The following is a 24,941-nucleotide window of genomic DNA, read 5'->3' on the forward strand; positions in this document are numbered from 1 at the left end:
TTTCCCCTTAAACTGATGGGTTAGATATACTACTTACAGTCTTTTCAGAGATGAAAGCCCCAGAAAAGCTCCTGGATCTATAGTACTTATAAGGTTGTTCTTAAGATCCCTGCAGAGAAAAATTAAGACATTACTTCAGTCACAAACTACCCATTAAGTATAGACATTCATGATTCAAGATTACTCCTAAATTGTTTCAGCTAATTTGCAAACTGCCCCAAAACACTACACGATACATTTCTCATTTTTCTAACATAATCACATCTTTCAAAATTTGCAAATCCATATTTTAACCAGAAAGAGGAACATGAACAGCATGTGTTATTTTAAATGTCCTATCAGTTTTCAGTACAGTAAGGGTACAATTGAAGATATTTTTACCATAGTACCCAAATAGATTACAGCTGCTCAGGATGTACTATATTTGCTTATTATACAGTATAATGCATTTTATCTTGGTGTCATAATGTTCAGTCACATCTTAATACTTGTCCAACATCTACCAAAAGCAGCAAAACAAGATCCTAAAAACACTGAAGACAACTGAAAGTTTCCATCAATATTACCGGAAAAAAAAAGAAAGCTTTGGCTGAAAATCCCAAATAAAGATGGTGAAAACACGGAGCATAAGTTTTTAGATCTTCCATTTTCAGAACAGAAGACCGTAGCTATTAATCTGCTTTATTAACTGTACAAGTGACATAGGAGTTTTAAAGCCTAACTTCAGATGTATTGCAGATACAGTGTAGCTTCAAAGATCAGAGAAAGTATCTGTCAGCATTTACTGTTTTGAACAAACTTTATCACTGCTAAAAATATTTTCACCTCCTTATTCATCCAATATTTGTACTGTATTATGATTCAAAGCTTCTCAGGCACTATGATGAGAAAAAGTTTAAATTCCTTTGGTAATATAAAAAAGCTTCACAGTTGAAAACAAATTAGTAAATCCAATTAAAAGCAGTGTTTTAGAGAGTTGGAATAGAAAAAAACTATTTAAATCTACTGCAACATCAATAATTCTGCCAAAAAAACCCAACAAAAGCAGTACATGAGGATTATATCTACCATTACACAGATACACATGAATGGAAACCCAAGTTTGCCACAAGATTTCACAATAGCATTTCCTGCAGCCAGATGAGTCAGATAGGGTACAACAGACAATGGCACATGCTTCATGCCTCACTGCCAAGCCTAATACATATTTTCAATAGTCGAAATACTTTACATTTACCTTGCAGCATTGCAAATTAAAATTAAACAAAGCAATGGTATATACGCCAATCTCTCATCTCAATTTCATTTTCTTGCCCCATATGGAGCAGGGACTGCCGCACAGGGATCTGAAAAGCGAACATTTTTAAAGCTCTTTCAAGAAGGCTGAAAAATCCAGTCCTGACACTGACAAATCTGAGAATATGAAATGTTGGTCATCACTTATTTACCATCAGTCTTTGGGGCAAAGAAGAAAAATGACACTGTTCATATTTAAAACTTTAATTTAAAAGCCATGCAACTCTCACTTGAGGAGAAAAAAAAAACTTGGCAGCATGCCTTGGAAACCCAGTAGTTCAAATTATCAGTGATCTTTAATTTCATTAATTCAAATCGTAACTCCCTGATGCATCTCTTACTTACATTTAACACTTCAGTGGAAAAACAAAAACAAACAACACACTTTCAAAATTAAAGGTGAGTTTTACTGTGACAGAAATTTGTTTTGGATTAGTTCACAGTAAGTGACTAGTCAGATTTACATGATATTTTGCCTTTTCCCTCCCTTAATAGGTCTTAAAACCAGTTCCAGAAGGGATCATGAAACCAGAACTATTAAAAAAAAAAAAAAAAGCACCAACACAATTGTCACCTTTTCACAGTAGTTGTACAATGTATACTCCAATGTTTTGTATTAAGATAGCAAAGCAATAAAGAAACAATAAAACAAACAAGCAGACCAGAACCTTGAATATGACAACTGTTAGCTTTTTCTCAACTTGCAACACTAACAGCCAGGAAAGTCTGTTGGGATTCATCCCCCTCCCCACTGCAGTCATTTGGAAGACAACTCTTCTTCATCTCTCAAAAGGCATTAAAATATGAAAACTGTGAAATGTAAAAGACATCGGAAGAGCACAAAATTATGGCAGTGCTGACATGTCTGGCAGCTCTTCAGAAATAGTATGAGATGTTGATGCACGAGCGGGTGCAACTGCCTGGACGCCAGGAACAGGGAGTGTTTCTAGAAGAAATTGCAGCTGTAGTTGAATTAGTGGGAGTCTTACGAAAGGGGTGGGGAAGACAATCTTATTAAAAAGTTATGTTTGGCTTGGAGATCTCTGTTCTATTTTTACTGCTTCTAAATATGTGCCAACAGAACTACTGGTTTTTAGCAATTGGAATTCAGTCCTCTTACTCGCTGATTTTAATCATTTTCTCTGGCAAAACTTAACCAACAGAATCACCACAGGATATAATTATTTATCTGTCCAAATAGAACAGACAGAAATCCATTAGAAGGGCTTCAGTTGAGGATTTGTTGAGGTCATATGGTCCATCTCCATCTCAAAGCACAACTAAATCAGATCAGCTGCTCTGCTGTTACATCCAGTCAAGCTCTGACATCCTCAAAGGATGGAGATTTTGCTGTGGAACCATGCGACCTCTTCCACTACTTAACCATTCTCATTATGAAGGATTTTCTTATGTCCAGTTAAAAAAGCTCTCTCCCCAAATATGTGATTAATTAGGCAAATTACAACTCCTCACAAGAAAAAAGAACACTGAATGCCTGACAACCAATCCTTATGCTATTTGGTTCAAATTTAAAAAAAAAAAAAAAAGAATACTAACATTTATCTATGGTTTGTCATGTAAAAAAAATCATTTTATTATAAAACTGTATGTTTCTGTGTCCAGTTGTCTGCAATTAAAAGTGCATGTATACATTACTTACCTAAGAGTACACATTATTTACAACTTATCTTTTTCTGTCTCAAGACAATAAAGACTGTTTAAGTAATTCTTAAAGCATCTCAGAGGCATGAAGACACAACTACTGAAATATAAAAATTATTTAGCTCTCAAGTACCACTGAACAACCCCTTCGTTCTGAATGAAGGAAGGGCACAATGGCTACCAGGGACTCTTAAGATATAAAATACGTCTTTTCAGAATGGACATAAAGAAATTAAGAAATTACAAAAATTCACGAATCATTACAAAAGCCAACATCTCCTTCCTACAGCTTTATGAGGTATACACTAAAAGAAGCCCTACTTTTCCCCATCAATAAGTTTCTAGAGTATTTCCAACAGTCCAGAATAGTTTGAACTACTCAATTTCACAGCAGACACTGAAGAAAAATTTTCCTGTCTAACTCATCTTTCATAAACAGAGCTTCCAGAACATTGATGCAGAAAACGAGTTCCTGAATATCCATAAAACCATTTTCTCTGTTCAGAAACATTCAAACAAGGAATACTGACACTCTCCAATCACTCATGAAGACTGGAAAAAAAGTTCCAGCATTAGCAGAATGCGAAGTCCACACTCCGCATCACCATAACAGAAACTATAATCAGAAACTGACACTGCCTGAAAAACTATTCAGTTCTTTATTTATTTTTTTTAATTTATTTCAGGCATCCACATATATATATATATAAATAAAAAAAAAATATATAAATATATATAAAATCAGGGTTGACGAACACAGGTGAAAAAGGACTGTCCACAAATAATACTTCCTTTATACTGCATATTTTCCAAGGTGCACTATTAAATTCTAAAAAGTAATTGGTAAACCTCTGTTATTATTTACAGTTTAATAAATATCAATTTTTTCTGGTACCTAAATATTTAACTGAAATCCACATCTGTCTCTTCCTCCTCTCTCCCTCATATGCAAGGACAAATGGCACTTCAGAAAAAGATTAACTAATCTTCCTTATCCATGCAAAGGTTCAACAGACTGCATCAGTTAAGCTGTCAGACTTTGGATAATGCTGTACGAGGTGAAGCACCTACATGATGAAAAATACTCTGTTACAGACTTGTGCAAGAAGTTACTTCTACAACTAAATGGCAGGAAATCATAACAATACACAGCATTAGTAAAGCCACTGAAGATTACAGCATTTAATATCTTTTTGAACAGACACTGGTTACTAGTAAAATCTTGGACCTCTTCACTATTACTCAGCCATCAATTTCTCCCTACCAGAGTAGAGGTATACACAGCATAATCATTTTCTACTGTACTAAACAAACATTCCACCCTCCAGTTAAACAGAAATTCTTATTTTGGTCGTTACCCCCTGTTTACAAAATAAGGGATTACTGAATTGTACATTTTCATAAATTAACAGACAAGCACAAAACTATGAACAAACAGGTTCAGAATTCCTATTTGTGGTAAGGAAGTTTCAGCAGCAAGAGGTAAGCATTCTTTGCTTTTAAAGGCACCACTCTGAATTAAAAAGATGAGCATGCAATTCCACAAACCTGATATAAGCAATGTTTCCTTAAGCTATGTAAGATTTAAAATTAAAATAAAAATAAATTAAAACTATTTCTATAGCTTACCTCCCCTACTCAAAATCATTTTGGAAAAAAAAAAGTTTACTCAGAGTCTTCTATCAAGCTATTCACAAAATTGTATCTTTTCCACACAGCAGTCTCCATAGAATGGTAATTCCCTCATTGGGAGATGAGAAGAAATGATTTAAAACGCTTAAAATTTTAAATGACAGATAATTGGTTAATGAGTAGTTGCATCAATAGGTAACATGCTAATGCCTATGAGCACAGACACAGACTGACACAAACAGGAAAATTAAAATAAACACATCTGGAAATTTTCTCAGTACTTACTGCATCCTGGATTACCTTAGCAAATACTGGCATATATGTAATTATATTCTCCTTTCAAAACAATATAGGCTTCACTACTAAATGTAAATATTTCTTCTTTTTTCTACTCTCCCTGGGTCACTGAATGAGGTTTCCTTCGTATCTAATTCTAATTTTCCCGTATTGAGAGAAAAATAATCCAGTGGGAAAACAAATCCATGATTTCTTCGGACAGAACAACAGCACTGAGAACAGCTTTGAAGTCTGAATAGAGACGCAGTGTTAGAGAATTGGGAGGGTGTTTCTGTTATGTCTGAAAGAAGCAGACACTTGGGCACTCTACCTTCTGCCAGCAGTGTTGAAGGCCAGAGAGGAACACCATTCTGTACACGTACTCCCTGTTTTTAAGGCAATAAGCACAGAGGCAGAAAAAGTCAAACTTCATCACCTTCTTTCTTTCACTTTACCTGCCATACACACACATACCAGAGCTCTGTTGCTACTGAGGTAAACATTTAACAGGAGATATTTGAAGGAAACAGTACATATTTCACAATTCTACGATGGATTAAATATTCTCTTCCATAGACGCATCCACAATTCTTTTCTAGCTATTCTCAGTTAGAATTCCCAGACTTTAGAAAGTTTTCAGTATTAAGGTAATGCAGGAATATTATCATATTGTGTATGTATCTTATTAAACAATATTATATTTTCATTTTCTTAAAAGGGAAAACAAAACAGTCTGCTTTTTAGGGAGAGTTGGCCAATGCCAATGTAAAAACTGAAGGTTTTGAAGAGAAGGCTTGTTTTTCTCAATATGAAAGTGACATGGGCAAGTAAAGAACCTCTAGAATAGCAAAAATAACACAAAATATCACATACACAACAGAGATTCCTCCTATGAAGAAGGAAATCTGATATGAGTGAAATTCAGCCAACACATTTTTCCAAGCATATGATTAAGAGGCAAATGTTTAACATTTCAAACATATCAGGTAGGAAAAAAAAGCAAAAAATTACTTTAGCTTCTGTTATATCTTTCATCTTGGATGCTCAAAAGGCATAGTGAGACTTGTGAGAGAAACAGCATGTTGTTTTCTCAAACTATCATCTCTAAATCTATGCATGCATATATGGGGCTGCAGAATAAATTCAAACAGTCATCTTTCCTCAAGCTGTTTGCAATAACTTTCAAAGTGGACCTTTCAAGTAAAGAAATATTTTGTCTATTTTTCAGAAAAGACAAAAATCAAGGCAGAATTCAAGGATTAATAACTAAGGTTACTTAATGAAGTCTCAAAACACTTTTACAGTGAGGCAAGTGCTAAACTTTCAAGTTGAAAAATTCAGAGATAAGGTGTAATTTCAAATATCAGCTGCAGTATATTTGTCTGGACTATTGAAAATCATGATGAAATACTTTCCCTAACAAACAGCAGTGTATTCAACACAACAAAACTCAGTAAAGACTCTGGGTTTCTCTAGGCAAGGGTACCCTGTCAGATTCAGTTCCCTCAGAAAACAAATCAAGAGAATGATTATTCAACTCTGTTTCATAAAATATTTTTATTACATGATTATCCTCTGTCCTAAAGTTACATGCACAGGTCTTAAGAACATTTAAAGCAAAAAGCTAAAAAAGAAAAGATGGTCACTAATGATTAATATGTCATACCACTTATCCCTTCCTTCCTTCATGAAGAAGACAACTAACTCTCAACAATAATTTGTTAATGTTTTCACCATCACACACAAAGTATGTTATCTCATTCAAATTAAAGCACCATATCATCTGAAAAGCTGCCTAGTCCAGATCTCTTTAAAGATGGAATGCATGACGGATTACTTACTGCTTTATTTTTCTTTTCTTGACAGGAGATTTAAAAATAACCTAAAACCCCTTACAAGTGACCGGTATCAAATGAGAGAACTCTGGATTCTAATTTTATTAAGCACAATTAAGACTTAGATTCATGAAACAAATGCAAATGATCACCTCAAACTAATTAGAGTTTCAAGTATTTCCTGTCTGAAAATTGTAATGAGTTGCAAAAACTAACAATTGTCAGCAGATGCTTTTATTACCCTGAGCAGTGATGCCAAAATAACACATAAAGATCTAGAATACTGTCCCTACTGATAACCTTGCCTCTTTGGCACAAAAGCTTATTTCTACAATAAAGCTCATCTGTCGGTGTAGGAGACATATCTTTTTCTCCCAGTGCATGGGGGGGTGGGATGATAGAAGCATTTGAATTCATTTAGGCCAGGTGACTGGGATTGCAGCCTTCAAGTTTCAGAGGATGAATAAAATACTTTTAATCCCCTGAAGCCAAAAGACTTTGGAACTCTTCCTAGATGTTGCAAGATGATTATGAAACTGGCTACTTTCCCAGTCAAATGGCCTAGAAAAATCCCTATCTCTAAAGTTTCTGCTTGCTCCCAGGTAGATCAACCTGCCAATCCTGACCTTCTATCAGCCGGAAAAAAAGCTGACTATAACAGAAGCTACAATGCTTCTTATCCCACAAGCAATATATCATCTGAAAGGGAAAGTGAAAACAGGAAGCAAAAGAAGTTAAAGAGGTTACTCCCATTGGGCTCACTCCCATTTTTCCCCATACATATGATATATGCAAGGATAGTAAAATAACAAGAAAAACTGTTAACATATATGTCAATAACAAACTGACACTGCAGATGCCCTCTTTTAGAGGTTATAATACATTTGCATCCTCTGGAAAAGTCACAGAATCACCAGGATTGGGAGAGAGCTTTAAAGGTCATAGAATGGTTTGAGTTGGAAGGGATATTTAAAACCCTTCCACTAGACCAGGTTGTTCAAAGCGCCATCCAGCCTGGCCTTGAATGCTACCAGGGAGAAGACATCCACAACCTCTCTGGATAACCTGTTCCAGAGTCTCACCACACTCACAGTAAAGAACTTCTTCCTAATATCTTGTCTAAATCTACCCTCTTCCAGTCAAAATCATTTCCCCTTTTCCTCTTGCTACATGCCCTTACAAAAAGCCTCTATCCAGCTTCCCCATAGGCCCCGTTAAGGTACTGGAAGGTCATCTAATTCAACTCCCCTGCAATGAACAGGGACACCTACATCTAGATCAAGCTGCTCAGAGTCCCATCCAGCCTGACGTCGAATGTCCCCAAGGACAGGGTATCCACATCTCTGGGCAATCCATTCCAGTGCCTCACCACGGTTATTTAAAATAAACCTTTTTTCTTATTTCCAACAAAAATCTCCCCTCTTTTAATTTCAAACTATTTCTCCACATCCTACCACAACAGACCCCGATTAAGATTCCATCCCCTTCCTACCTATACCTCCCCTTTAGATACTGAAAGGCCACTATCAGGCCTCCTCACAACCTTCACTTCTCCAGGCTGAACTGCCCAAGCTCTTTCAGCCTGCTCTTGTAGGGGAGGCATTCTATCACTTTAATCATTTTTGTGGCCCTCCTCCAGACATAATCTAACAGGTCTACATCTCTCCTGTGCGGAGAACTCCATATCTGGACACAGTACGCCTGGTGAGGTCTCACCAGCACAGAGTAGAGGTGCAGGATCACCCTTCTCAACCAAAAAGATGGCCACGCTTCTTTCAATGCAGCCCAGGATGGGCGTCTTGGTTGGGTTTCTGGGCTGTGAAGGCACACTGCTGGCTCATGTCCAGCTTGCCATCCACCAGCAGATTCGTTTAGGTAGGGCTGTGCTCTATCCTCTAGTTTCCCAAGTTGCATTAATAGTGAGGGTTGCCATGATCCAGGTGCAAGATCTTGTATTTTTCAAACCTCACGAGGTTCACTGCTCAAGCCTGTCTAGTCCTCTGTGGGTGGCATCCCATCTCTCAGGCATGCTGACTGCAACACACAGTTTACTGTCACCTACAATCTTGTTGAGGTAGCGTGCAATCCCATTGTCAATGTCATTGATGAATTTTCAGGGTTGGCTGGCCGTTCTTGTTCTTCTTGTTTGGTTTGATTTATGTGGGTGGGGTTTCTTTGGTTGGTCAATTGGGTTTCAATTTTTTTCTTTTACACCTAATTTCATCACTTGCAACTTTAGCTAAGTACCTTTTTTGCTGTTATATAAAACTAATTTTCATGTATTCTTAACTATATTAACACTGCAATCACAGAAAGCTACATTCAAATAGAACAAACATCTTGATACCAGAGTTATTAATGAAATAAACAGAATATAACTCTTATTTTGAAGTGAAAAATATTTTAAAGAAGCGCTTACAGTCTTTCAAGAAGGTTTAATCCAGAGAAGGAACAATTCTTCAGCTCTGTTATTTTGTTGTTGCTCAGAATCCTGTAAATAGAACAGAAATGAACACTATATTACAAATTGAATAACAAAATTATTTGCTATATTATTTGCTAAATAAGCTGATAAGTCCTTCTACCCATTACTTGTTGCTCTTTGAAGGACCACATGTAACTGCAAGTTTCTTCTTCCATACCGTACCGTTTCAAACAGCAGTCATCTGCAAATGCAAATATCCTCAAGATATGAAATCCCATGGATGATTCCTCACTTCGAAGGTTGCACTTTCTACTTCTATCACCTTTTTCCTATTTTCCTTCTGAAACCATTCTTGAATACCATTCTGGCATCCAAAACATTCCTTAGCAAAGGGTTTCACATTACGAAACTTTGACAAAGAACACCTCATTTCCTTTGCTTTCATCGTGGCTCCTATCAGCTTCCTTCAATGCTATACAGGGGAAGCATTAAAGCAAGCAGCGATCAATCCACATCTATCCTCTCTTTACCACACACAATTGTGTATAGTTCCAGACTGCCTTTTGCCAGATGGGAAGATGCATATTTTCCTTAATTACTTCTCACACAGAAGTCATTTAGTACTTTCTCACTAGTTTCTGAGCTTCTTCCAGTTTCATTAACTCAAAATTTGAGACAAGACTACAAAAACCAAAACAGCAGTCAAGGCTTGGAAAAGTTACAAACCTACATAGTGACGTAACAATGTTTTATTTTGTTACCTATTGTTTTCCCAGCAATTCTTAACATCTGGTCTGCCTTTACCTCTGGTACTCAAAACTGAAGCAAGCTGGTCAGCCCACAGCCTGCCATCTCACATATTTAGACAGAACAGTTATTGTTACCAATAAAATTTTTTACTTCCCTAGTGTGCTACTTCTGCCATTTTGCTGCCCAGTTATTGCTTTCATAAACTTCTGAAATCCATTGATTTATCCTCATCCTTATTAGGTAACTCAAAATTGTCACCCCAGAAAAACCTCTTCCACAGGTCATTAACAAATACATTAAATATTTCAGGTCTGGAACACTCCATTCCATTGAGAACACTGACCATTTACTTCCACGTTTGCTCTTATCTTTTAACAATTTAGCTATTGATACAATGCTTTCTCATTTTGTGCTGACATTTTTCTTCAAAAGCCTTTGGCAAGGGATTGCAAGATGCCTTTTAGAAAATGTCCTATGTCTTACTCCATCAACTGGATCATTTTTGTCAATATTTTGCTAATTGTGAAGAACTTCCCACAACAGGATATGTAAGTTCATTCTAAGTGCGACTTCAGTCATCCATCATTTGACTCTCCATCCTCGAGTTCTTCTAAAAGCTCTCCAGTGAACACCGTCTCATCCTGTAAAATTTATTCACTCCGTCAATCTCTTCCATAACTTCAGCTACAGTCACTTCAGTTTATGACAGATCCTCTATCAAATGCGGCCTGCAGATCCAGCAAGTCCGTTCTCTTCTTCACTAGCACCAATTATATCCTCAGGCTGGATCACACTGCTTCAGCACTAACAACTGCCACTAGGAGATTTTCTACACTCTGCTACACCTTTCAGATCTCCTCCTTCACAGTAGCAATAAAAACAAACACACCTTCCCTCCAACGCATAAAATTCATTATCTGATGACAAGGTTTAGTACTTCTAAACGCAACAAGAATAAGATGAAACTAAAATACAGGGATACCTTCTATGAAAACAGCATCATTTTGACATAGCCATATATTACACTGAGAAATCTGGAGAAGAAAACTACTTACAGACTGCCACAAGCATCTACAGTTTCAACAAACAGCGCAGGCAGCTTTTTTGTCTCAAAGCTCTGGCTTTGAGTCAGTATCTCTTAATCACATACATGTACACAGGATTTAGACAGCTGAACAATCTTTGTGAAATTCTGTAAGAATCTTTCATTCTAACAGGATGAAGGACGTTTGAAAATTCTTGAAGTTAGAACTGAATCAGTCAACGAAGGTAACAGTTCTGATGCTTAAAGGAGATCCTACCTTTTCTCCTTTGCCAGTTACACCACGTATTTCTGCAGTTGATCTCAAGTATCTCTGGTGCCCAATGCTCCATAAGCAATGATAAGCTGCAGAAACACCCAAGCATCTTTCAGACACTAATTTACACATCTACTACATAAGCATGATCATCACAGTATTCCAAACAGCCAGTCAGTCCTGGATGAAAATTGATCACAGCAATGGATGGAAAGGTAAAAGTGTAAGAAAAATGCTTATTTTTAAAAGTATACAAAAAAATTTGCTATTAAACAAAATAATTTGCTTATATTGCCTGTAGCCTGACATGCTGGTAGATGTTAAGAAGAAAAATTAGCTAAAATTGCCCCTCGTCTGCTTCTGTGATAACCTAAATGACACAACAAATAACATATATACACACACACTCTGCAAGTTTCAAAGACAGACGTACAAATTAAAAACTCATAGGTGATCTCATCTGCATCAAAGAAGATCCAAAACAGAGCAGAATTGAAATACATATTTCTGAGACTGATGTCTGGCAAGGCAGAGTGCTGATATTTTAGTAGAAGCAAGAGAAAAATAAATAAATAAGCAAAATCTTTGGCATGGAATGCCTGAAATACTATAAATACTTCACTGAAGTGTTAAAATTAGTGCACCTTGAAGGCTTGAAGCTATTTTTACTTTACTCTGAGAAAGGTTTCAATCTAGGCAGAAAGAGGAAATAGCAGGAAGGTACAGGATTCATTTTGCAGCCTAAACCAATCTGAACCAAGTAGACATTTATTTCTGCGTCTTTCCTGGTTCCAGAAACATACACAGAAAGAAATAAAATGAAATAAATGAAGGAGCTTATGAAAAAATTTCATTATTACTTAATGCAAACAGAATATAAGGCATAACAGCAGCAAAAAAAAAAAAAAAAAAAATAAATAAAGCCACCACAGCCACAAATCCAATTTAGGTCTATGGTTAAAAAGAAATAAAACCACGAGAGTTAGAAAACACCCAAGTCAACACAAGCAAGCACACTACAGCCTTTGGTGGCACAAAAATCCTTTGTATTTTAGTTGTAATTGATTTTGTTTCATAATTTAATGAACTTATTTGTGCTTTTCCAGAAAAATAAACAAGCAGCTATTTAAGATGGAACAGAAACCACTTCAAAAGTAGAAGCAACTGAGTGAACTAAATTTGTACTAAATAAAAAGTACAATTCTGTTTAAAAAAATCAGTTTTCTGACATTGCCTATAAATAATAGGCCTAAAGTAGAAGCCTTTGAATATCTGAGCACTAGGTATATTTGTCTCTGGAGTGTGATGTACAAATTATAGTCAGCCTGATTTAGTATTTTTTGTGGAAGCTGTTAGTTGCTCAACCATTAAGGTTTAGTACAATAAATGATAGATTTTACAACACTCCATATAACCTAAGGCATTTCATCATACTTAATGCTGTAATCGTAATCTTTAAAAAGTCAGTTTAAAACTTGCTATTAATATACTTAGTCTATACATTATTAGAAGTGCTTAGGGATGTGGCATAACATGACAAAACACCATAGAGCACTCACTTCAAAGTAGACATTTTAGATCCACTTTTACAATTCCTGTGCATTAATATACAGTAAAATGATGGGCTATTATGTACCACTTAGATACAGACAATTATTTGTGATCAATAATAATTTTAAGTTATCAGTTTAAGAACATAATTCTTCCTAAGAGGGAAGTGATTCAGAAAATACCTGAACTTTTCCATCATTAAGAAGTTTAAAGGGAAAAATCATAGAGAGAGAAATATCACTCATTCTTATCTTGTTCAACTCTTCTGTAACTAGTGACCCAAGAGAAATGATCATCTGGAGGATTTGTGAAGAGGTTCCAATAGCCAAGCATCACCAATGCACTGTATGTCTCATAAGCTACAGATCAGATATTGGCTGTTCTTGTGTTTTGTTTGTGGTTTTGTTGTTATTGTTGTTTTTGTTTTGCTAAATATCAAGAAAACCCGCTTGAATCAAACGTGTTTTGCTTGTCCACTACCCATCCCCTGCATAAGAATACAAACTGGGATGTGGAACTACCACATACAAATACACTACAGCATTAACAGGAAAAGGCAGCTGAAAAGCAGGTTCTGGACAACGTCTCAAAGCCATCTTCAAACATTTCCCTTTTCCTTGGAAAGAAATGGTTGCGAAGAATAACCTGAAACAAGACAGTAACAACCTTCTTCCCATAGGAAATAGAACAGAAAGGCTCCCCAACTTCTCACTCATCCAATGAACAGCGCTGAAGTTTTCCTTCATCAATTATAGCCTGGTTTGGAAAGCCTTGCTTTCGCTTTACCCCAGAGCTTAGTAAAACTGCAAAGAAACTCACCTCTGACTCATTAATTGGCAAGATCTTTGGCAACAGATGCCCAACTGCTACTATGCAAAACACTTAGATCACTTATGAGCAGATCAAGTTGCTGCCATCAGCCATTTCTTTATGATAGTGCAATAAAAGAGGGGGGAGTAAATAAATAAAAATCAAGGCTTGTTTTGTCTTTACCTTTAGAATGAGGTAATAAACACTGTGCACAAAAAGTTTTGTCCTAATAAAACTACTACTACTAAGCCAGGAATCAGCTAGTCAGGAATACATCTCCAAATTTCACAAATGAATCCTTTCATAGTATGCTACTGAAACACACAAATCCATTAGCACAACAAAATAGTCAACATGGGCTCTTAAGAAGTACAAAGAATGGGAGATGGCGTAAATTTAAGCTGAATGTTAAAGTAGCTTTCAGAACACAATTTGAGAGACTCAAACAGAGAGCCAGGAAGCAAAAAATAGATCATTTCATTGCGATAGTTGGATACTCTAAGGACTGGGAAAGTCGCCACCAGCAAAAATTAGGCTAAAATAACCATCTGTACTATCCTTGCTGTTGAAAGCAGTGAACATGCAAAAACAAATATTGTTCAAAGTTTATTTTGTAGGAGCTGTGGTTTAGCAAGGACATAAAAACAGTACTTTTCAAGAGTTAGTAGTTTGCCTTCTAGAGAGTTCCTGGTGTCAAAAGCAAAGCAGCATCAAGTAATGGACTGTGCACATCACCAACAGTACTTGCTTAAAAGTAAAACCCTGGAATGAAAACAATCTACAAGCTATTACACAGAAAAATCTTTCCAAAGCCCCTACTAAAGGAGAACAAAACCAATACAATTAGGGAAGCTTAGTAATGAAGTATTTCCAAAACAGAAATCACAACAGATAAAGAATCTCCTGTGCTATGTTATTATTATGCACATTAGGTAATATTAAAGATTGTGAACTGGAACACAAAGAAGTAATGAAGTTACCAAATTAAATCTGTGTCTATTTATATCTTTCCATTTTTTAACTGGAAATGTATTAACTTCATATGAAGTAATGACTACCCTTTATTTTTCCTGCATAAACTCAGTGTCTTTAATTTATAAAGATAACAATGCACATTCCGCACGCTGCTATTCAACATGTGCCTACATGCTTTATTCACTACATTTAAGGACAGAAATCTTGATTTCTAGTGAAATACAGTTCACATCACTGCAATAGGTAACAAAAAAATACTACATGAAAAGCATCTTGGAATAAAGAGACAAAGTAGAAGGCAACATTGAATAGCAATGCTGCTGAAAAAGATAGTACCATAGCAAGAAACTATAAGCTTCACAACCAAACCTCTCCTTCTAGTACTTAGCCTAGGTTGGAAAGCCTACCTAGGATAGAAAACCAGGAGTACAAAGCAGCATCTAGCCTTTTCCCACACTGGGTTGCTTGTCCTAAAACTAACCAAAAGCACTGGCAATCTAACCCCTGTGCCCATGACAACCTCAGAGACATCCTCCAAGTTCTCTTCCAACCCCTCTGTATCTGTAGCATCTGCGTCAGTTTGAGTTCTGCTGCAAACTCCTGCCTTACTCCCTTTCCTTCTGTTCCTTCCTGACTTTCTCTTGTCCAACAATTGCGTATTTTTTAGGATGCTCCTTTGCATTTCAGTGCAAGCTTACCCTACTCCTCCAACACCCAAGTACACATGAAGCATAATAGCTCACCTTACAGGGGACACAGCACACACTAGTTTAGCCAGACTCTCTTAACTTAAGCTGCTACAGCCAGTACATTCTCTAAGTCCTATCACAGAAGCATTAATTATAGCATACGCTGTCAAACCCACAGTCTCATGTACTTATATTTCCAGTGAGTACATTACCTGATAAGAAAGTACTTTGTCTAGACATGATTTGTCTAGACATGTTTGCAGGTACTTCCTGTCAACTGCTAACACACAGACACGTTTGCAGAAGAATTTATACGCTAGCCCTATAGAACTTAACAGGTTTGGAATAGTTTAGCTCCTCGGACTGACTGCATGTGGAGCCATACAGAGAAGGAAGAGCAAGCCACCCACAGAGCCAGAGCCTGGAGGTAAAGGCACGTGCCCAGCACACCTGCTTGGGCAGCAGCGTTTCAGTCAGCTAACATGGATATCACTTTCTGCTGTCAGCGGTGAGACTTTACTTCCTGTTCCTTGCTCCAGACAACTGCTGTGTCAGAAACAGCAAGTGCAAGAGGAAGGGGCTCCCATTCTCCAGCACAGAGCTGTAACACACCTACTCACTGCCAACCACAGAAAGGGGGCAGGTTTAATGAGACAATCATCACTGTTGCGAGGATTCTTTTCGAGGACCGCTGTTGCCCTGAAACATGTCTTTGAGGCAGTAGATAGGGCTAATATCTTTCTGACAAGATGATTTCAGAAATCTGAGCGCAACTTATAAGCAAATTCTGCCAACTGCTAAGTACCAGGGTTAAATCTGTTCTGTAACAACATGGATTAATTCATAATAAATTAGCTTTTTAATCTGACAGAAAAGTCTTGTTCATCCACTCATATGGCAACACCACGTGGACAAAACAGAAGTTTTCCATGGTACTGTTGGATGATCCATTTCCTCATGGCAACCCGTTCCTAATTTTACAAAGATTTCCTGGGTAGCAGTTCTATTTCCAAGGATTCTTGCTCACCTCTCACTAAACCAGTTGTATCCTCTTCAGCACCTTATTTACTCTACTTTCACTGCTTCCAGAGCCCTTCTGATCTCTCACCTCCATAACCAACAAATGCACGCAAAGAAGCTCCCCATTCCCTCACCCCTCCCCAGCTGCCAGCCTTAGTTTCTGCTCACCCAACAGACCTCTGGCATCCCAGACATGCAAGAGCAGCCTGGGTATCTGCAGGACCGCACTGCTTTGCGTGCTGGACATGCTGATGTCTCTGCTGAAGGAGGAGCAATGCACAGAAACACTAAGTTCAGCAAGACATTGTAGTTTTCACTGCCAAACAGCCATACAGTGACATCCAAAAGTGAAAATAAAATTCTCACTTGTTTACTATTAAAGAATTTAAGTATTTTACAACGTAAAATCTAAAAATCATTAATTATGTCCTCACAGAAAGCTAAATATGCTTTAATTATCTTCTCTGATGCTCTTAAAATTAAAACTTACTGTTGTGAATGAGAAGAAAAGCTCAACTGGTTTTAATCTCCATGAGTTAGTTGTACTAAGAAAGCACTTAAACAGTATAGAATTAGAAATTATAGAGATTATAACAGTGAGGGTAAAGACTAACTACTGAAGCAGTAATAATAAATCCATGAACCTGCAACATATGTGGCCCATGTGAACTACACATGGGACCCATCACATTCTAAAAAAAAAAAAAAAAAATCTGATCTTGCATCTCCCAACTCATTTACTCATTTTAAATTACAAAAATAAGATCTACAAAGTGAAAAAAACCTCAAGCAAAAAAGAAATGAGACGTAGTTGTTCATTCCTCATTCATCAATGCAGCACAAAGTCTACTCCTATTTCTTCAACTCTAAATTTAACTTTACATTTAAAAGTTCTACAACTCTGTACATTTGCAGAACAAAACCAGGCATACTAGCCATGAACAAAAGATCAAAAGAAGAAAAAAAGTGTTAGCACTTAAGTTGAAAACACCAATTCTTGAGGCAAAATAGCGAATGACACATTGAAATGTATGTATAAAGGGCACTGCATATATATTCTTGGGGAATAAAAGGCTTTGGACAATTCTACATAAATATGTTAGCTGCAAAAATTAAGAAACTGGATTTTGCCTCATTTCAAAATTTTAAATTTGTTCTCGAGAATTCTGCAGAATTTACCTCTATCCTCCTCGCTACTTAGCAGTAATCAACATGAAGCTCCCATTCAAAATCTAAAAGCCTATCACATGCAACAATTGCCTACAGTTGTACCCATTATAAAAAGCCACATTTAACTTTGTCATGTATTGATTAGAAGTATAATAACCTTCTTGAAAAGGACTTAGCATAATCCAAACATTTGTATGGAAGAATCTCAAGAAATATCAGTATATATTGATGTCACCATTATTGCATGGAGGTTATTATTACCAATGACAATCACCATATATATGGCAAATATATGAACACATGTTTATAATAATCACCGTATATTCACTATATACATTAAAGACTTCACTACAACACTAAAAGAAACAGCAGAACACTATACAAATTTGAGTGCCCCAGTGCACACTTAATAAATAACAAAATGATCGCAGTTATTTAGGCAGAATAAAATATTACAAATTAGAAGAAAGTGCTGCTCAAGTTGTGAGCTAAGTTTTCTTGCAGCACTCAAATATACATGGGAGCATATCTATTTATAAAAGACCACTGCACATACTCAATACTGTGTAATAACAACCCCACCCACAATGATGAATCAGTGCTGAAATAGGACATAAAATAAAACGTTACGTGATTTTCAATGTGGATAGCAATCTTCTCAACAAGGTTAAAAAAAAAAAAAGTACACAAATGATAGGCATATACTGTATAGATCTACAAGAATAAAAGCCTAACAGAAAATGAAGCACCACCAATTCTTGCAGGTTGGATGCCACTGGTAAACTGTGGCTGTGACAGTTCTCAAGTACTGCACTGTCTCCATACTGCCAGGCACTCTTGAGAAACACATATTTTGCACAGTTCACGTATCCAATGACTGAAGAAAATTTTAAGATAAATTTTAATGGGAATTATTAGCCTTTTGTGTCTTCAAAAAAATGTTATCACTGTTGAAGTTATTAGTATAGAGCACTTACAACAGTCTCAGATAGACTACATTAACAAAAAAGGGATTAGCTGTCAAGAGTACCATTCAAGTTAATAATGGAAATGTACTTTAAAAGAAAGAAGAGGGAAACTTCCACTGAATACATTTACTATGCCAGTTTTTCCTGTTTGACAATTTTTTTTTGTAAAGGACACTTTCTCTAACACATAATAAAGGCTCTACAAAGGAAAAGAAATTAATCAACATAGTTTAGCAAAGCAACAGATGATGCGTTAAAAAAGGAAGAATATTAATAGCCATAAATATAAGTCACTGTATAATAACAGTATGCTTTATTTTTAAAAACCTGAAGATCCATTTACTGCAAGTAGGAAAAAACTATTCATGTAACTACACACAGTTACTGTAATTACAGTGCAATCACATGCTGTGATAGGAGTGATTCCTTGTGATGTGAGTGATCTTTTGCTATGAAAAGCTGGGAGTTTAGGAATTCAAGTTAAAAAAAAAAAAAAAAAAAAAAAAGGAAAAGCTTAGAAGGTCTTTGGAAGGCCAAATAAATATGCCCTTGAGTTGCTTAACAGATGTAGTTTGATATTCTTGTATTTGGAAAGTGGGCAAAAAAATGTGACATTTTTACATGTTTCTCAATAGGAATCCAGTTAAATGCATCTTTGAACAGTTCTGAACACAAATCCAGGCTACTGTAATGGCTGGTAAATGCTAACTCGCAAGTGCAAACACTGATATTCATATGTTCCTTTCAGAGCATGTGGCTAAGCAAAGCTGTTTGCAGGTCAGTAAAGCTCCTGTTTCAAAAACATTGCTCTTCACTGACTATACATGCATTTCCTTCATTCATTTACATTCCTATAGGATAATTTTTATGTAAATCAGTGACTAAAATTCTCAACAAGGATTTTAACTTCATTGGCTTGTCTTCAGTGGGACAGCACTGTTCAACAGAAAAAGTTGTGAAATCATCAGTTGAGCTTGCATCAAAGAAACAACAGCAATGGTTATCTTATCTCAAACTTCTACTGCACGAGGTATAGCATGCTCCTGCTCCTTAAACGTGAATCACGGCAATGACTTCAGTATCTACTGAAATACAGTAGACAAAGAATGAAGTTACATTCACCCAGTTATATTATCTTCACACCAAAAGCATCTCATCTGGCCGGTTAAACTACAAAGGTCAAAGCAATGCGGGATGTTCATGTAGGTACACCCTTCATTTGCATCCCAATCACTTTTTTTTATATAAGGCTACAAGTCCCTTCCTTGGCCATAACTAAAGGTCAAATTTCAAGGTGAATGTGAGTAACTGCTTGGCAAAGCACTAGCTAATTCTAATTAGATTCTAAAGGAATCTCAATTTGCAGTCCTAAATCCTAAACATTACTTATTCTCCTGTACACATCTTTCCATACTTTAAAGCACTTATTTCAGTATTTTCTTCTTCAACCACAAAGCAACCTTACTTTAACCTTTATTAATTGAAATACTTAGGGTTTTACTTTTTTCTGAATTGTAACTGCAGATTCTAAGTAATTGTAACCAGTAGTGACCTAAATTACAAGGGCAATGAAAGGTTTTGTGGCAAACAAAAGCCAGCCATTTCCTAAGTTGTGACCTTGCCAAACCTACCAAAGCCATTATTAACCACCAACTACAACAATGTGTAAGAACTGGGATGCAAACTTGTTTATCCTCATTTCCTTTGATTTTCTTTTCCTCACTTTTTTGACAGCTTTATCCTCAAAAATATGTCAGAAGGAAAAATACGGAGGTGTAAATGCTAAATGCGCAGCAGTTCATCTACTGAAAGCGCAGGAGTTTGAACAGTGATGAGGATGGAATCAAGATTCTCAAGAATAAACACTTGAGTCCTTCCCAGCTCACTCTCAGAAAAACAAGACACTGTTTATATAAAACTACACAAATGTCCTCATATTTAAAATTGCTTTGTGCAAAATAAGAACATAAAAGAAAATTAACTGAATTAAAACATAGCTGATTTACACAACAGTGATCTATTTTCAGCTACTTATCTCAGCAGTGATCCACTAATCCAAAAAGCTATAATAGAAGTAGGACTTATCTTAATAGAAGAATCCCACAAGAATCAAGATTCAAGATAATTCAGGGCAGTTTGACTTTAATCAGAAAACTTTCCACTACCCACCAACCACTGCAGTATCAGCTTGGAGGAAAAAAAGAAAAAAAAAAGTAATTTTGGAAAAAGATTAGATAACAATTAACTCAGCCACTATTAAACAACATGTTAGTGAAATTGCACACAATGGCACAAGGCAACCCAACTCATAAATCACCAATGTTTTCTAACCAGGTTAACACTCAGTACAATGATCTCAGAGATATGGAAAGTTACACCTCTGAAATGAAGAAACCTGAGATACTGAAACACAACAACCACTGTGTCCACTTACTTAGAAAAACCAGAAGCATCAGTTTAATAATCTTTTAAGTAACATTTAAGTAAAATTTCAAAGCGTGCATTCACATTGATTCTATCAACACTGTTATGATACTTACTAGAGAAAACAGCAAGAAACAATGTGTTTTCCAGTTAAGTCATTTAAAAAGTTAGGAGTACTGAAGGGAAAATCTGTTTCAGAAATAGTCATGCACTTCAAAGGCTAGTTAGAAATGAAAGCAAATAATTAACGTATGAAGATATGCTCTAGATAACGAAGGAGTATGAAGAATCAAAACGAAATGAATTCTTCCAAATTATTCTGTCACTGCAATTATGAACAAAGGTCCATTCACAGCAAGGATGCTATATTTGATATTTGCTTGTCTTTCACAGTAATCACAGCTGTGACTGCAAGCTTTTTGAATCAAAAGACCCCCACTGTCAACTTCAGCATATCATCCAGACTAATACATACTTTTATCTTTTTTTTTTGTGGATAATACTGTATTTTTAACAGCTAATCAGCTGCATAACACTTACAGCTAACAAAGACCGAAATCAATTTGTTGATCAAAGAGCTGTCACCTTTCACTTTTTGCTTTCCTTTCTACTTCAGAAACTTCACACAGGAATAATTCTGGTCACTTCTCACAGGTCATTTAAAAATGTTCCAATCCTTTGCACATTGACAAGCTGAGGGAAACTACTTAGGCCCCTCTTTTTTGGTCTTCCCCTTTCCCACTGACTGGCCCTTATGACTAGGGTACACATCTCAATCTAACTTCTCAAAGAAGCCCTTCCACCAGGTTTAAGTGCTGTCAAAGTTCACAAAGGCAACAGTCAAACTGTTGTTCTCAGAACAAAAGTACATAAGTTTAGAGATATGGATCTGTTAGAGCATGTCCAGAGGAAGGCCACAAAAATGATCCAAGGGATGGAACACCTCTCCTGCAACGAAGGCTGGGAGAGCTGAGGCTGTTCAGCCTGGAGACTACTATGAAGTGACCTGACAGCAGCTTTTCAGTATCTAAAGGGAACCTTCAAGAAAGAAGGGTACAGACTCTTTAGTAAGGTCTGTGATGAGAGCACAAAGGGAAATGGTTTCAAATGAAAAGAGGAAAGATTTAGATTGGGTATAAAGAAAATGTTGTTTACAATAAGGGTGGTGAAGCAGTGTAACAGGCTGACCAGAGATGTGGTGGATGTCCCATTCCTGGAGACACTCATTCCAACAAAATAAGTAAGCATATTAAGCCAGACCCTATGCTACCGTCAGTTTTCATCAACTTTCTTGCACACTACTCAATCACACTCGAGTCCTCCCACAGAAACACAGGCTCCCTAAAAAAAATCACAGGCTTTTGGGCCGTCGCTGATGAAATTCAGTGTTACTGCATAGCTTCGGATAGCGTCTCAGGAAGAAAAGAAAAACAACTTGCAAACCCTTCCCGTGAAGAGTAACGCATTACTTAGTTTGGAATAAGCTGCACATCCTGCTGGAAACTTGTTATTCAAATGGCTGAGCTCGGATCGAGTCCACGTACAAACAGCGCGCCTGAACGTAACCCGAAGTTAGGACGGAGCTGGGAGCACGGGGACGACGCACGGCGGGGCGGGACCACCCCGCGCAGCCCCCACCCGCACAGCGCTTCACGGACTTCTTTCCCAACAAAATCACCACCCCCGGGATCGTACTCACAGCGTGACCGTCCGGTTGGGCAGAGCCTCGGGAGGCAGGACGTGAGCGAGCTCCAGGTTGCTGCACACCACCTTCACCTCCAGCGGGCCGCCAGCCGCCGCTTTGCCGGAGCTTTTGGGGCGCCCATCGTACTTACAGCCCAGGGGCAGCGCGGTGCCGCCGCCCCTCAGCGCAGCCACGAGAAGGAGCGCGGCCAGGAGGCGCGCGGGGCGCCGGGCACGGGGGCGAAGCGGGCGGCAGGGAGCGCGGCGGAGCGAGGGCAGCATGGCGCTCGGGGCCGGGCCCCGCTCCTCCTGGAAGTGCCGGATGGGAGAGGAGCGAGGAGAGAGCGCGGCTCGCGGGCCCTCACTTAGCTTCGCGGGGGCGGCGCTAGGCGCGGCCGCAGCTCCGCCGCCATGTGGTGCCGGGGGGTGGCGGGCCGGAGCCGCCACCGCCGCACCCGCCCTCGTCTTTGTGTCGGGGCCGGGAGGACCCCGCGCGGCGACAGCAGCGCCGCCTTCCGCCGGTGTGAGAACCCCGCGCTTGTGCGCCCGCCGGGCCTCAGCCCCGCCGCGCAAGCGCCGCCGCCGTGGCGGTCCTCACCGCGCCTGCGCGTCGCTGGCTGAGGGGGCGCGGCGGAGAGGTGCCGCTCTCCGGAGGAGAGGGGTGAGGGGTGCGGCCTGCGGCCTGGTGAACCTCGGGCTGCCCTGCGGTGCCTCTGTCGGCGTGGTGTGTTTTGCTGCCCGGGCGACGGCTCCATTTCTGTTCGCCTTTGGGTCCCCATCTCTCTGGGAGACGCTGGTGCTTCGTGGTCCACATTCCCCTTGTAGAGTAGTGCAGTTTGTCTTCCTGTCACACACCTCATCACACACTCTGAATCCGCGGTCTTCCAGGAGTTCTGCTTGCCATCGTGCTTCCTGGAAAAAGGAAACCTGGTGCCTGGTTACTGCATAGACTTCAGTGCCATAAAGTCAGGCATCTTGCAAAGTTAGACATTATCCTCATATTATCCCTGTAAAGATGAGGTAACGCTGTTACTCCCAGTTCCCCAAGAGCCAAAGGATGGGAAAAGTCATTTCAGTAACATCAGACTCAAGTGTTAAACAAAAAAAAAAAGAAAGAAAAAAAAAAGAAAAAGAAAAAAAAAAAACCACCCAAAAAACCTTGTGTGTTTTCTAATTGCACATTCAGGAATGCTTTTCTGGGGGTACTTAAGTCCTGTTTTTGCTTTTCTCTGCAGCCTGGACAGGCTGGCCCAAACACCTTTGTGCCAATAGAAGACAAAACTCTCAGTACATTGCCGCCGCTATGTCTGAGGCTAACAGAATAACTGTTATCTAACCTGCAATTAAGTTATAAAATCTGTCTGTGCCTAATTAAAAAAGTTGAATGGAGACTTTCCAGAGCCCATCAGAAGCTGTTGGTCACTAACCATGAATTCAAAAACCCACAGCCTTACAGCAGAGTGCTGGCAAATAGCATCCTTCAAAATACCCACTATGACATAGAAATACAATACTCTGTATTGTCAATAACAGCTTCTAAAATGATGCTAACAAAATCTTTAATGTACATTTTCCTTGATTAACGTGGAACACCTCTGGTTGCAGCCTAGTTTTAAATGCAGCCTAATAAAAGATATGGGCAAGGAATTGGAATTGTGGATGGGGCAGGTGGAACAAGGCTACAGTAACAGCATCAAAATTACTTGGGCATGTTGTAAATACTCTGTAGCTACCATGCGCTTTGTCTGTCTTTGTGTTTTCTCATTTGTGTGGCCTCTCACAAATCAAAATGGAGCCTGTCCCAGTTAATGAAGTTGTTGACCAGAATACACAGGCTATGGCTTCCTGAGCATTAACATTAGTCACTGAGTCATTCAGAAGAACCGACCTGATCTGAATTGAAATGCCATGCCAAAATTACACTTGAATTAAATTAGGTCAGGGCACAAAATACAAAATTGACCACATTCATGCTCTTATGTTGCTATTGTGCCAACTATAAGAAAATAGATATCTGTTAACTCAGCAGTATAAACTTAATTCTTCAGCTCATGCCATTGTTTTAAACAAATTCAAACTGCAGTGAAATTCTATTGGATCAGTACTTTGTATCTTACAACCCCATCACTTTTGGTCTGGCACCAGAAGTTTTAAAACGGGATACACTCTATCAAAACAAGGTCATCACATGTGAAGATCAGCATGTAGACAGGTTCTCACCACTACTTTTCATATTAATTAAGAATGTTTCCATTCTTTTTAATTTATAAATTAGCATGTTACTTGCCCTTGATTTTCTCAACTATCTGCTCTGTTCTTACTACTCTGAGATCACCCCTACTAAGATCTGTAACTGTGGATTGTAGTTGCAAAGCTCTTACTGTTTATAATGATATTTCTGTTTAAAATGGTGCTGTTAAAACCTTGCTGTGTTTTCTGTTGATTTTTATTCTTTCTTCTCTTAGTTACGTTACTTC

At 38.0% G+C, this 24,941-nt stretch overlaps 1 protein-coding gene across 1 annotated transcript in view; it reads right to left on the reverse strand.

Annotated features, from left to right (window-relative positions):
• ADGRA3 (adhesion G protein-coupled receptor A3) overlaps window positions 1-22,746 on the reverse strand; it is a 54,367-nt gene extending 31,621 nt beyond the window's left edge. Inside the window, exons 1-3 of the mRNA XM_042812607.1 lie at window positions 22,481-22,746; window positions 9,121-9,192; window positions 38-109 (exon numbers count right to left, since the gene is read on the reverse strand). Of these exons, the coding sequence (XP_042668541.1) occupies window positions 38-109; window positions 9,121-9,192; window positions 22,481-22,746 (410 nt within the window). The remainder of the gene's footprint in view (window positions 1-37; window positions 110-9,120; window positions 9,193-22,480) is intronic.
• Window positions 22,747-24,941: the final 2,195 nt, after the last annotated feature.

The sequence above is a fragment of the Centrocercus urophasianus genome, unplaced genomic scaffold, assembly GCF_019232065.1.
Source record: "Centrocercus urophasianus isolate 14NV4802_14NV808 unplaced genomic scaffold, USGS_Curo_1.0 seq_13, whole genome shotgun sequence".
NCBI classification, from domain to species: Eukaryota; Metazoa; Chordata; class Aves; order Galliformes; family Phasianidae; genus Centrocercus; species Centrocercus urophasianus.